Source organism: Pseudorca crassidens, chromosome 4 (assembly GCF_039906515.1).
Source record: "Pseudorca crassidens isolate mPseCra1 chromosome 4, mPseCra1.hap1, whole genome shotgun sequence".
Classification (NCBI taxonomy): domain Eukaryota; kingdom Metazoa; phylum Chordata; class Mammalia; order Artiodactyla; family Delphinidae; genus Pseudorca; species Pseudorca crassidens.
Genome location: NC_090299.1, coordinates 250,688 through 264,968, shown reverse-complemented (window position 1 = coordinate 264,968; position 14,281 = coordinate 250,688). Strand labels below are relative to the sequence as shown.

Sequence of the window (14,281 nt, the reverse complement as noted above, 5' to 3'; positions counted from 1 at the left end):
TTCTATTTACCTCGTTGAAAGACGAGAGGTTGAGTTTTTTGGCAATGAACTTCTTTAGGTGCAGGACTGTGGCCTGGGCTGAGCAGCGGATCCACTTCCGTTTCAGGCCCCGCAGTTTGCTGCTGTTGCATTCCAGACAGATGCTCACCTGCAAGAGAAAGGACACAGCTGGGCAGGCTCATCAAGGGGGCCCTACCGGGCTACTCACTGGAGGCTTTCTTAGGTATCTACGGATTCCATTAAGTCTAAGAACGCTGACTTTTTTGAAATCATAAATCTGTTTTGACCTAACACCGTAGAAAAAGAATTTCACTTTAATCTTTTTACACTGTCTTAAAAATCTGTTTACTATTTGCCATTTTGTGAAATAAAAATCTAACACTATTTATTCTGTCTTATTAGCATAGTACTTTAAAGTAAACCCGAGAATTATTTATTTATTGTGGCAGTATGTGCTGGCCTCAGAGTTAAACCGACAAAGACTGGAATCCTGTTCTAAAAGCTTCTGGCCGGTGGGACACACATGCATCTCCCCAGAGGCTGTGCTAAGTGCTCAGGAAAGACACAAGGAAAGACACGCCACACACACGGCAGGCACCACGGACCCTTCATCGAGGAAGGTCTCCAAAGGAGGTTGAAGGAGACAGCAAACTCACTAGAGAACAGCGTACTCTGAGCAAAGGCGCAAAGTCTGAAGCTCACAGCTCTATCCTGGAAGATCGCGTTCAGTGGGATTAGAGTACTCGGTGTGTGGCACGAACTTCAAGACGACAAACTAAGGAAAAGTGACTCTAGGATCAGGTGGTGCCTGGCAGACGCAGAAGGGAATGTGCTGAGGAGGGACAGCCCCGGCCACAGTTGAGAAAGTCCCACCTTAGATACCTCACCTCACCTCACTCACAGGCAAGTAATTCTCTCGCAACAGCCACAAAAAATGGCACAAGCAGACCCCCAAAGTTCAGGCAAAAGAATTAACAAAGGAATTAACTGAAATATGTATGTCTAAAACTACTAGAGGCATGAAAGTAGGAATTAAAAACATAACACACTAAGAATAAAGAACAGGCAGGTACAAAAGATAACCAAATGTAACTTCTAAAAATAAAAAACCTATTCACGTAAATTAAAAACTCAATGGATGGCCAAATCGCAGATTAGTCTCAGCTGAAGGCAGATCAATTTTCTGAAAGATCAATTTGAGCAAAGATATCAATTAAAATAAGAAAACAAAAGAAAGGTAAGAGACGTGCAGACAGATCAAAGAGTCTAACAAACACATCACAAGAGTTCCAGAGGAAAGAAGAGAAAATAAGGGAAAGGCAAAATTTGAGAAATAATGACTAAGGATCCCCCCAAACGATCAAAGACATAAGGCCTCAAATTCAGGAAGCAAAAGAACCCAAAACAAAGGAAGTAAGAGGAAACCTGCACCCAGACAGACATGGCGACCCCTCAACACAGGGGGCCAAGGCCCAGGGCAGCCACAGAGGTGGGCCCACAGGCAGGGCTGGCGCTCAGGCCACTGAGCCCAGACCCTCAGCCGACAAGAAGGAAGAGCGAAATTATCATTCAGGGTGGAAATGAATAAAGTCATCTGCAAACGAAAACAGAACGTAAGTAGGAGAAGATGTAGCTCAGGAAGAAAAAGCCTGAAGTGGATGGACTGGCTGGGGTTTAGGAGGCGCCCAGGCAGCAGGCAAGCTCTGGTGTGTTTAGGAGGGACAGAAAGAGACTCATGTTAATTCTGGACTTTTAAAAAATGCATTCATTTTAGAATTTCATTAGCACTAAAATAATAAAAATAGGACATACAGCCTGCTAGTCAGAGGCAAAAAAGAGATTAAATAAAATTTATTAATTCTACAGAAGGAACTCAAGGGAGGGGGCATAAAAAATACAAATGGAAAGCACAAACTAAAGCAGAAACAAACCCAACTTTACTAGCAATCGTGGTAAATGTAAAATAACTTGCCAGTTAAATAAATTTTGATTCAATTTTTGAAAAAACCCCAGCTCTCTGCTGTAGAAAGTGTCACATTTAAGAAAGATGTTAAAAAAACTGAAATACCAAATACCAGGCGAAAATAAAACAGACAGAGCTATGTTATTACATAAAACAGATTTCTTAATAAGAAGAAACTCCCTAAGGATGGGAAGCATTTCTAAAGCCGAATGCACCTAGCAGCAAACTTAAGTTGACAGAACGATGAGAAGGAGAAGTCTCCGGCGCAGTGGGGCTCTCAGAGTCTCTGTCAGCCGGCCTCAGGCACACGGGCCAGACGGGCGTCTGTGTCCAGGGCCAAAGCAACAGGCCCAAGACCCCGGCAGGAACCAGCCGCACACGGAACCCTCAACCCAGCACCGGGAGCCGCGTGGGCACGGGCAGGGCCGCTGGCTGCACTCCTGTACCCCAGCCGGAGAGGCCTCGTGCCCGTCAGAGGTGCTGACCAGGTAGAGAGGGCACAGGCTCCCCAACTACGGGCGTGTCACCCGACGAGGAGGCTCAGTTTGTGTGAACGCAGGGGTGACCACGGAGTATGACCTACGTGGAGGAACTCAGGACGGTAACACGTTTAAACCTTTCACACAATGTTAACCTCTGGACTGTATGAATGTATTACCTATTTAAACGCACCAAGATAAAGCATGTTTGTAACTTTTTAACCGCTTCATTGTGGTATAATGCACATGTATCTGTTTTAAGTATACCACTCAGGAATTTTTAGTACATTTAAAGAGGTGGGCGGCCATCACCACCATCCAGTCTGAGGTCGGTCCCGTCAGCCCATAAAGACTCTCGGAGCCTCGGTGGTCAACCCCGCCCCACCCCAGGCGGCCACCCCTCGGCCTGTGTCTGTGGACCGGCCTCTCCTGGACAGGCTATAGATGGGATCATACAAGACGCAGTCTGCCCATCGGACTTCTGTCGCACAGTAAAGCGGTGTGAGACTCAGGTGCACGGCAGCACCTTGCACCGCTGACCACTTCCCATTTGTCAACATCCCCGTCAACGCCTGTCAGCGGCTGCCTTTGGGACTGCAGCCATCCTGGTGAGTGTAAAATGCTACTTCATTATGGTTTTAATCGGCATTTCCCTAATGACTAAAGCTGTTGAACATCATTTCACGCGACTGTTAACCATTTGTAATTCTTTGGTGAAACGTCTACTGAAACCTTTTGCCAATTTCTTAACTGGACTGTTTATCTTCTTATTGAGTTTAAGAGTTATATATTATAGATACAAGTCCTTTCCAGAAATGTGATTTGCCAGTATTTTCTCCCAGTCTGTGGCCTTTTAAAATTTTCTTAATAGAGTCCTTTGAAGAGCAGCAATTTTTTTTTTTTTTTTTTTTTTGGCTGCACTGTCGTTAGGCCCCTGACCAGGAACTGAACATGGGCCCTCGGCAGTGAGAGACCAGAGTCCGATCCGTCGGACCAGCAGAGAGGTCCCAAAGAGCAGCAGTTCTTTCATTTCTTTTCTCAAAGTGCTGCTTGCTTTATGTTTAATTTGTCTTAGTTTCTGGCCCCACCATGCGGCACGCAGGATGTTAGCTCCCCGATCAGGGATCAAACCCACACCCCCTGCAGTGGAAGTGTGGAGTCCTAACCACTGGACCGCCAGGCAAGTCCCACGAGCAGCAGTTCTTAATTTCATGAAGTCAGTTTATCAATTTTATTTCCTGAGTTGTGTTCTTGGTTTTGGATCTGAGAACTACAGGCCTAACCCAAGGCCCTAAACAGTTTCTCTCATGTTTTCCTATAAAGGTTTTCAACTTTTAGCTCTTATATATATATTTTAATCAATTTATTTATTTTATTTATTTCATCTTTGGCTGCATTGGGTCCTTGCTGCAGTGCACGGGCTTCTCATTGCGGCGGCTTCCCCTGTTGCAGAGCATGGGCTCCAGGCGCGCGGGCTTCAGCAGCCATGGCACGGGGCCTCAGCAGCTGTGGCTCGCAGGCTCTAGAGCGCAAGCTCAGTAGTCGTGGCGCACGGGCCCAGCTGCTCTGTGGCATCCGGGATTCTCCCGGACTAGGGCTCGAACCTGTGTGTCCTGCATTGGCAGGCAGATTTCTAACCACTGTGCCACCAGGGAAGCCCTAGCTCTTATATTTTGAGCTAACTTTCGTATGTGGTGTGAGGCAAGGCACAAATGAACCTTTCTGCACGTGGATGTCCGTCAAACTGTCCCAGCACCACTCGAAGAAGACACTATCCTTTCCCCAGTGAAGGGCCGTGGCACCCGTGCTGAAAACCAAATGACCCTAAATCTAAGGGCTTATTTCTAGACTCCAGAATTGGTTCCATTGACTTAAAAGTCTACCTTAACACCTAAAACAAACGTCTTGATTACTGTAGCTTTTTAGTAAGATTTGATGTTCAAAATTTTCAATGCATACTTTAAAAAATAAGTAGTGGGTCAAAAAGAAATCACAATGAACATTTCAAAATATTTAGAACCAAACAGTATAATGGCAACTATATGAAAATTCAACTCAAGAAATTAAAAGTACAAGAGGGAATGTAGGAAGAGCAGAAGGAAGGAGAGACTGGCAGAAAAGAAAGTGGTTCAGCCTCTGGCAACAACCACCAAGAAAGCGGGAGGCATGCTGTGACGCCAGGAAGAGAGACGGAGAAATACGTGCACAGGTGGCAAGGCCCGGAGACAAGCAGAGAATTCTAGGGGCCGTTTCATGCCCCAAGCGCTGAAAACCTAAGTCCAAACAGAAAGTTTCCTAGAAAAAATATAACTGATCAAATGAACTAAAAAAGAAACAGAAGATTTGAGTAGGACTGAAATCATTAAGGAAATTTAATTTGTATTGATGGTTAAAAATCTTCCTACCCCTCTCCAAAAGAATTAACCAAGATCTGATGGCTTTATACAGGAAGTTTAACCAAAACAGTCAACAAAACTGATGCTCTTAATCTCATACAAACTCTCCTAGAAAATAAAAATGGGAAAAGAGAGCCTATCCCCAGCTCTGAGACTTACTACCTTGATACCAAAACTAAACAAATGCCTATGAAAAAGGTGTAGGCCAACTCCTGCAGAATGACTGAGAAAACGCCAAAAGACCCAACACACAGGCCCACGGACACAGAACGCGATCTGCATGTAAAGGAACCGAGAGAGCCACACCCACCTCCCCGGGAGCTGGAGATGGAAAGGAAACGACCTTTCCATCCAGCGCGTGGAGGACGTGCCCGGGGAGGCTGGGGCCAGCACCCAGGAGTCCGTGAGGGCTGGAATAATCAGAGCATCAGACAGAAAACAGTGCAATCCTCACCCCGCGGCGTGTGCTATGTACGTGACACGGGACACACTGCCGGTCCTACAGCTGTTCCGTGTCACACGGCACCTACAGGAAGTGGCTACGTGACGCACCTCAAAAAAACTCAAAAGTATAATTTTACCTGAGAAAAGGGAGCTGCACAAAGACACCTGTTCCCTGGGCCCTGTGGTTTGTGGCTACATCATACCACCCAGCTGGGATACCCGCTCAGTAAACAGTCTCTGGAGAGCCCAGCAAGTCCCGCGGCTGCTTTCTAACCCTTCCCGGGCTGAGCGCTTGACGCCCTGTGCCGCGCGCTGCCCACGCTCCGGGGCCCTTCCCCACCTGGCAGGCCCTGCTCCGGGCCGGGCCCACCCTCTCCCCTTCTCCCACGCCCCACGCGTCCCCACCCCGTGGCTCCGAGCGCCCCGACCCCAGGGCGCCTCAGCCCCACAGGGCGGGGGTCCTCGCGGGCAGCGCGTGGCACGTCCTGGGGAAGGGCAGGCCAGGTGCCGACCAACCGGGCGCCCCGCTCCCGGCGGCAGGACACCTGATTCCCAAGGGAGCCACGGTGCGGGCGGCAGGGACACTGCCAAACAGGCGGCTGAACAGACTCCCAAGCACAGACCCTTTGAGCCCCACCGTGGACGAAGCCACCGGAAGGACAGAGTGTCCTGCAAGGAACAGGCCCGGGACAGCCAGGAGCAGATAGGCCGCCAGGGTCCCGGTGCCGGAGAGGAGGCGGGGGGACGGCAGCAGGTGGGGGGGTCAACCCCACGCTCGAAACCGCCTGTGTAATCAACAGCAGCCCACCCCCGGCACAGGCTGAGGAAGAAGGAGCTGGCCCTGCCCGGTGGGCCTGCAGCTGCCCTGGAGGATGGAGGGGGCAGGCTCTCGGGAGGAGTGGCCTGGAACTAAAGTAACAACAGAACAACTTATTTGAAAAAGGGAAGAACAGCTGTGAAGGGGTCCGAAGTTGAAGCCCAGGGGCTCAGGGTCCCAGGAGGCAGCGTGGAGAGCAGGGTCCCCGAGTGGGAGGAGAAGGTGGGACACCAGACACAGGATGGTAGCAGAGACGGGCTCCCAAAGCCCTGACCTCCCCAGGACAGGGATCCTGCCAAGTTCCGAACGGGGGAAACGGCGCGCTCCTGAGGAAGGGGAACGTCTGAGGAAACGAACGTCCTGGTTACTGGAAGCCATCTGGTGAGAGCACGCGGCTCAGAGCAGTGACAGACCAGGTGCGCGGCGCTCAGCCTGGCACTGACTCTCGCCCCACAGGGATGCAGCGGGGCCCACCCCCCGGGCAGGCTGCTGGCTCTTGAAAGCAACCGCTCAAATAGACAAATCTTCGGCACGTTTGGGGTAAAAAAGAAAAGGGAAATATTAGTAACGATAAACACGAACATTGGAGATTGAACACTGACGGAGCAGGGGCTAAGCGAGAGGGCCCACCCTGTGCCTGGAAGGGCCGGGCCGGCAGCTCCGACCCCAGATCCCGCGGGGCCTCCAAGTCCAGCAAGAGGTAACTTATCAGAGCCCAGGAGAGGGGACACGCGGGCCCCAGAGGGGCGTCCTTCACCCCAATGTTTATTCTTCTCTCCATTCACGTGAAACGCATCTGAGCACACCCAGCATTCCACACAGACGCGCGTCTACTCCTGTGATGCTTGTGGAAATGTTTTAGCAACACAAGCATATAAACTGGAAAATTAAGGTTCCGTTATTCTGTTCTTATACCTAAACCACACTATTTAATTCCGTCTTTAATAAATATAAGTGTACACATCCTCATGTTTTACTTATTAAATATATATGCACTGATTAGAATATGTATGTATATATAGAAAGGTGGATATAAGCAGACCTTGCTTTATTGTGCTTTGCAGATACTGTGTTTTTTATGAACTGAAGATTTGTGGCAGCCCTGTGTTGCCAGATGATGACCAAGTTTTAGCAATAAAATATCTTTTAATTAAGCAATGTACGTTGTTCTTTAGACATGACGAAACTACACACTAAACATACTACTGCACGGTGGAAACATAACTTTTATACGCACTGGGAAACCCCCAAAATTCCAACTTGTGTTATATAGCGGTCTGGCCCCGAACCGCAGTGTCTCCCGAGGTGTCCGTCTGCGTAAGTGTGTGTGGGTGGCTGTGCTACACGTATACCCTGACACAGCCAATGGCCCTAAGTTTTCGTGGCTATTCCCGAGCTTTTCCTCTCCCAGATGAGGCTCAGAAGCCACTGGTTAAATTCCTATTCATAATAAACGGTTAAAGTCACAACCACGGAGATTAATTTGGGGAGAACCTGACACCAACTTTCCATCCAGAAACATCCAACCATTCGGTTTTCTCTTACGTTCTCCCATAAGAAGAGCGTGTCTTTGTTTCAGCCTCACACATTTCTCGTTAGGCGGCCTCAGCGTTTTTATTAGTTATGTGAACAAGGCCGCCCACAGCGTCTGACTATGACACACTGGTCCCATCACCCGAACGAACAGTTTCCCTGCGCTGTCCGAGGTGCCACGTCACAAGACGTGTAATCTGAGAGCCACGGCGCGCCCGGCTCACGTTCTCCCGTCTCCTAACTATTTGGGCTGGATCCCCCAACTCATGCTGAGTGACAGCTGAGAAGGGACATTTTCTTGCTCTGACACTCACGAGACACCTCTGTTCCATCATGAAGTGTGACGACTGCCGTAGCTGTCGAGTCAAGGTACCCTAATAAAAAGACCCACAGACGTGGATACGGGATTTTATCAAACTCTTTTGTAGCATCACTGTGATGACTTAGTTTTCCTTTTTTCATCTGATAATGTAGTAAGTGACATATGAATAGCGCCCTCAAGGTTACATTCTCACCTTACTTTGCATGGAAGATGCCTGCCCCACATTCTCCACAGGACAACCCGGGGTTGGGGTCGGGGGGAGCTGAAGATACCCACGGGGGGTGGAGGCTGAACTTTAAACTTTTTATACCTAAAATGTTCCACAGTGAATATGCATTACTTTGGCAATTAAAAAAAGAAGGGAATGGGAATTCCCTGGTAGTCCAGTGGTTAGGATTTGGTGCTCTCCCTGCCAAAGGCCCCGGTTCGATCCCTGGCCTGGTCGGGGAACTAAGATCCCACAAGCCACGCGGCACGGCCAAAAAAAAGGAAAGAAAGGTAAGTAAAGGAAGGAATTGGAAGGAAAAACTAAGAAAGTTGCTGACGTTTTAACGTCTGTACTGCCTGTCGCCCTCGGCCTCCTTCTTTGTTAAACGAGAAGCGGCCCTGGGAGGGCGGGGGCCGAGGCAGCGCCCACCTGCTCGTCGCTCCTGTGGTAGTCGCCGTCCTCCTCCTGCTTCTCTTCTGCCGCTTCTTTGTTCGAACTGTCATCCGCTTTGGTTTCTCCTTTTAGCAAAAACAGAAAATACTGGGTCTTGAATCCAACGTGTTAAACCGTTGTTTTTTAACTCTACCGTACACTTGAACGCTATAAAAACCCACTGTATTAAGAGTTTGCACACGTGAGAGCTGAGGGAGCGCTGCTCTCCACGGTGCTTTACGTGCTGCGCCCTCGGGGCCAGTGGCACGTGTCCGGGCAGAGGCGCCCCACCAGCCCAGCACCACCGACGCCTCGCGCCTCAACTACGCCAGGCAGCGAGCCATCCCCGAACTCTCACTGTTCCGGCATGGCTTTAAATGTTAAGACCCCACCTAGGGAAAGGCGGGATTCCTGGCTCCCTAGCTGCCTCTTGGCCTCGCCTCCCCGGGGGCCCCGAGCTCGCACAGTCTGCAGCCCCCGCTTCCCAGGCCGACAGCCAAGCCTCTCCCTGCTGCTCACGATGTTAGAAAAGCACACGGCGGACTAAAGGGGTTTCGGAATCTGTGTGGTCCACGGCGTCAAAGATTCAAATAAGTTGTTATGATACGTACAGATTCTAAAGCACCATTAATTTTACGTCATAGCCAAAGTGGAGTTTGGCCATTCTGTGAGAAAACAGACAAAGCCGGGAGAAGAGCCCTGGGAGGCCCGCCGTCTGCATGCCCGTGCTCCCTCCACACCCCACCTCCAGGCACCTTCGGGTACCCCCTCAGGCTTCCTCTCACTGGCCCACCACGTAACCCCTCGGTCGGAGACGCCATTTCTCAGCACCACCTAAGTGACACTGACGCCTGCCCACACCTCTGTCAAGGACTTGTGTGGGGAGTGGAGGGACACAAGGGGCTCTTAGCAAAAGGTCTAGCAAATAAAACCCAGCTCACTCACCATTTCGATGGGAATCTAGGTGCTGTTTCGCAGAACAGGTCTCCCCCTTGATGTCTCCAGGCACTTCCAGGCCTAATTTGTGGTAGAATTCCCTCTGTTTTCTCATTTCCGCTATTAAAAATTAATATATAATCCTTAATCTTAAGTAGGCAATGGATCACATTAAAATTCTGCTCACAAATATCACATGAAGAAAACTGAAGGCTTGGATTAAAAGTCTGAAGGCTTCTACTCGTGAGAAGATAACAGCTTTGGACCGTGCCCCCTCAAATTTTGGAGCAGCTACCAGCTGTGGGCCGTGGGGCGCGTCCCGGGTCGGGGCCTGGGCCCCCCAAGTGGGGGCACGGCCGGTTCTCCGGATGCGCGTTCACAGCCCCGCGGGCCCCTCCCAGGCAGGGCTGCCGTCCCCACCGCTGCTGTGGCCGCCCCTAGGTGTGCCCGACGGGGGGAACCAGTACTCCCTGGCGTCTCTGGCTGGCGGTCACAGCTCGCTGAGTCCTGGAGGCACGGAGCCGCCCACCACAGGGGAAGGGTCCCTACTGAACGGGGACGACGGGCACCACGCGGCCTCCTGCCCTGGCCGTCGGTCTCCAACCACTGAGTGGGGACTGGGCCGGGCGGCGAGAGGACAGCTGGTCCAGGCTGGACCCTCGCACATTCCTGGGAAGGGCCGACTCCGTGACACAAGGTGGCTACTGATGTACAGTTCACATGCACGTAACGAAGCAACGGTCACCGCCCAGGGCCACACGGGAGGTAGCAAAGGAAATTTAAACCTAAGCTGCTCAAACCAATAACGTGTAAGTCACGCTGTGAAAAAGATTTATGTGCAGGTGACCAAGGAAAGCTCGGTGGTACCTCCCCCCTGCACGTCTGTCTCGCCTAAACACCACGAGCTCTGCAAGGGCCAGGAACATGCCTTGGTCGCTTCCTGGACCCACACAGACACTCCAAAATATCTGATTGTGCAGGAAAAACTAAAAGTGTGAGGCAGCGGACTCGGACGGAAAGAGGGAGGCCTCTCAGAACTGAACTGATGAGCGCAGGCCAGCCCAGAGCCGGGGGCGTTGGAACCAAAGACGGCGAAACCACGAGTCTGTAAATCTGGGATCAGCTTGAAAGGAAACATTTCCCTTAAACAGTCACAGAAATGCCGGCAGAGGAATGAAGCCCTGAAACGCACTGCTGGTGGTAGGAGCCCGTTCCTGTCTGTCCTTCAGGGAGGGCGGGGTCTGCAGGTAACAGCCCCCCTGATGAACGCGAAGAGGGACTCCTCACCTGACAGGTGGACAGGATGCCGCTTCACACACGGGCAGACACTGCACTCGGGACGCAGTGAGGGTCTGTGGCCGCCCTGCGTCAAGCGAGTCTGTCGGCACCTTTTTCCAACAGCATCTGCTCACTTTGGGTCCCGTTTTGGTAATTCTCGAAGTACGTCAAACTTTTCCATTATTGTTCTATTTGTTATGGTCTCTGTGATCAGTGATCTTTGATGTTACTATTTTAATTGTTTTTTTTGTTTTGTATTTTTAATTAAAAGATGTATATTGCTCTTTAGGCATAATGCTATTGCACATTTAATAGACCACAGTATAGTGTAAACATAACTTTTTTACATGCACTTGTGTATGATCTGTGTGATTCACTTTATTGCGACATTCGCTTTACTGCGACGGTCTGAAACCGAACCTGTGGTATTTCCGAGGTCTGCCTGTACCTGGTTTTAATTTCCATTTCTTTAATTTTCACCTACAAGAATGAAAAAGGATTGAAAAATAACAATACTCAATGTCAGATATACACAGGTGTAGAAATGTCAACTGGGATAACTTTTCAGGAAAGTACCTCGGCATATACATAAAAAATATTTTAAAACTTAACTGCTGACCCAAAAGTCCCTACTGCTAGTGATGTATCCCAAGGAAATAACCCGGTAAGGGCATAAGAAGATAAAACCTTATTTGCAACAGTGAAGTATCAGAAACAACCTAAATGCTAAGTGTCTGACAACGTGGACTGGGCCAATCAGAAGAGCTGACTCCCGGGGCTTCACTGGTGGCGCAGTGGTTAAGAATCCGCCTGCTAATGCAGGGGACGTGGGTTCGAGCCCTGGTCCAGGAGGATCCCACATGCCGCGGAGCAACTAGGCCCGTGTGCCACAACTACTGAGCCTGCACTCTAGAGCTCGCAAGCCACAACTACGGAGCCCGAGTGCCACAACTACTGAAGCCCGCACGCCTAGAGCCCGTGCTCCACAACAAGGGAAGCCACTGCAATGAGAAGCCCGCACACTGCAACGAAGAGTAGCCCCCGCTCACCACAACTAGAGAAAGCCCGCACGCAGCAGCGAAGACCCAATGCAGCCAAAAATTAAATAAATAAAATGAAATTTATTAAAAAAAAAAGAAGAGTTGACTCCCCGCCAGACTCATTCTGTCCCAGAAGACATTTCCAGACAGGGCCACAGAGCCTCAGAACCCTTCTCAACACCACACTGGAGATACCACTATCATCCACTACTGACAGCTGCCACGCAAGATAAATCTAACTTATCTGCTACGCTGGGGTAAGAGAGTGGGCCATTTATTCAGTGGATACTTTGCAGCCAACAGAAAAGATGACACAGATCATATTTACGGATGCGGGGCAGCTCTACAACAAACTGTTATGAGAACATTATAGACAGAACATGACCTCATCTTGGGGTGAAAGTTATGATAGTGGTAAGACTAGGATGCTGTGAGTTCGGGGAGGGAGGAAAGGCTTATAAAAAGTAACACCGCCCTGGGCACATGTACTCCACTGCACCACAAACCTCGGGATCATCACAACAGGTGCAGAAGCAGCATCTGATGGAATCCAACATCCACCCCTGACAAACAGCAGCCGCGCCTGATGAAGGGCACGCGGGAGCCTGCAGCCGACCTCAGGCTTGCGGGCCAGAGACTGAGCACCTCCCCGGGGTCAGGAACAGGATGGGTCCCACATCACAGAGTTCTAGCCCGGGGCTGGCAGACGCTGCTGTGAAGCACAGACAGCGAATATCTGGGGCTCTGTAAGCTGAACATCAAAACCGAGACATTTCATCAGTACTTACGTAACAGAAGAGAGAACAGAATTTTTATAGAGGAAACTGAAATAGATACATGTTCAATACAATATGTACACAGGCGTACATATCGGTGCATTGCTGCCATTATTATCTTGAACAAACTGTTATCTGTTAGATAAATGAGGAATAAGAAAGTTAAGCGTCTTTATTTTACCTTCACTTATTTCTTCTTTGATGCTCTTCCTTTCCTTAGTAGATCTGAGTTTCCGACCTTTATCGTTTTCCTTCTTTCTAAGGAACTTTTTTTTAACATTTCTAGAAGGTAGATCTACTGGCAACAAATTCCCCCAATTTCTCTCTGAGAAAGTCTTTACTTCTCACTTCTGGAGGATAATTTCTCAGGGTACAGAATCCTGGGCTGCTGGTTTTTCTCTCAACACTGTAAATATCTCGCTTCACTCTTTGCTTGCAAGGTTTCTAAGGAGAGGTCAGATGTAATTCTTATCTCAGTTCCCCTGTAGGTAAAGTGTACCCCTCCCCTCCAGCTCCTTTCGGGACTTTTTTCTTTATCTTTGACTTTCTGTACGTTGAAACCGACATGCCCAGGTGTAATTACTCTGGCATTTGTCCTGCTGGGTGTTCTCTGGGCTTCCTGGATCTGTGGTTTGGTGTCTGACATTGATTTGGGGAAACTCTCAGTTAAAATGTTTCAGTATTTCTTCTGTTCTTCTCTCTCTTCTCCTTCTGGATTCCCCATTGTGTCACACCTTCGCCCCACAGGCCTTAGATGTTCTGTTCTTTCAGCCTTTTCCCTTTGCTTTTGGGTTTTCAGGGACTCTGTCGAGATGTCCTTTCGCTCAGAGGTTCCTTCCTCAGCCGTGTCCACTCTAATCAGCCCGTCAAAGGCAACCTTCATTTCTGCTGCAGGGCTCTGATCTCTGGCGTTTCTTTTCGGTCCTTCCTTAGGATTTCCACCTCTCTGCTCACATTCCCCTTATGTCCTGCATGCTGTCTACTTTATCCATTAGAGCCCTCAGCACGTTGACCACAGTTGTCTTAAGTCCCGGTCTGATAATTCCAACATCCCTGCCATGTCTGGTTCTGATGTGTGTTCCATCTCTTCAGATTCTGTTTTTTGCCTTTTAGCATGACTCGTCGTTTTTTTCTTGTTAGCTGGACATGACACTGGGTAAAAGGCACTGCTGTGAACAGGCCTCAGTGCTGTCGTGGTGAGGTGGCGGGGACAGGACACCCCACAGCCTTGACCACGGTTGTCCTCGGCGAGCCTGAGCCTCTGGACTGTGAACCTCGCTCGTGCTTCTCAGGTGTTCCTCCCCACTCGGGCGGGACAAGGTGGCTGAAGTTGGGTCTTTCCTGCCCCCAGGCCAGTTTTGCTCTGATAATAGCCCAGCAGGCACGGTTGTGGTTAACTGGGTCCCCAGAGGTCAGGTCTTCTTCAGATGTGCCCAGGGCTTGGGGCATTTCTTTCCCCTCCCCTGCTGGGGTAACCTGGTTGAGTTCCCGGAGACGAACCTCACAGCATCGCGAGGCCCGCTGTGACAGCCCCCGGGCAGGTCTCAACTCTTGGACTTGTCCACCAGGAGCCTCAGTGACCCCTGAGTCACAGACCAGTCTCTCCTGCCCAGGCTCTGGTTCCTGGGCGTTTCCAGTCCTGAGTCTGTGGCAGGCA

At 50.0% G+C, this 14,281-nt stretch overlaps 1 protein-coding gene across 6 annotated transcripts in view; it reads right to left on the bottom strand.

The window, feature by feature from the left end:
- The window catches only part of PCGF3 (polycomb group ring finger 3), a 61,413-nt gene that overhangs the window by 20,601 nt on the left and 26,531 nt on the right, over positions 1-14,281 (bottom strand). For all 6 annotated transcript variants that reach the window (XM_067734779.1, XM_067734777.1, XM_067734775.1 and 3 more), the window contains 3 exons: positions 9,540-9,650; positions 8,592-8,680; positions 11-148 (listed from right to left, as the gene is read on the bottom strand). In XM_067734779.1, the coding sequence (XP_067590880.1) occupies positions 11-148; positions 8,592-8,680; positions 9,540-9,650 (338 nt within the window). The remainder of the gene's footprint in view (positions 1-10; positions 149-8,591; positions 8,681-9,539; positions 9,651-14,281) is intronic.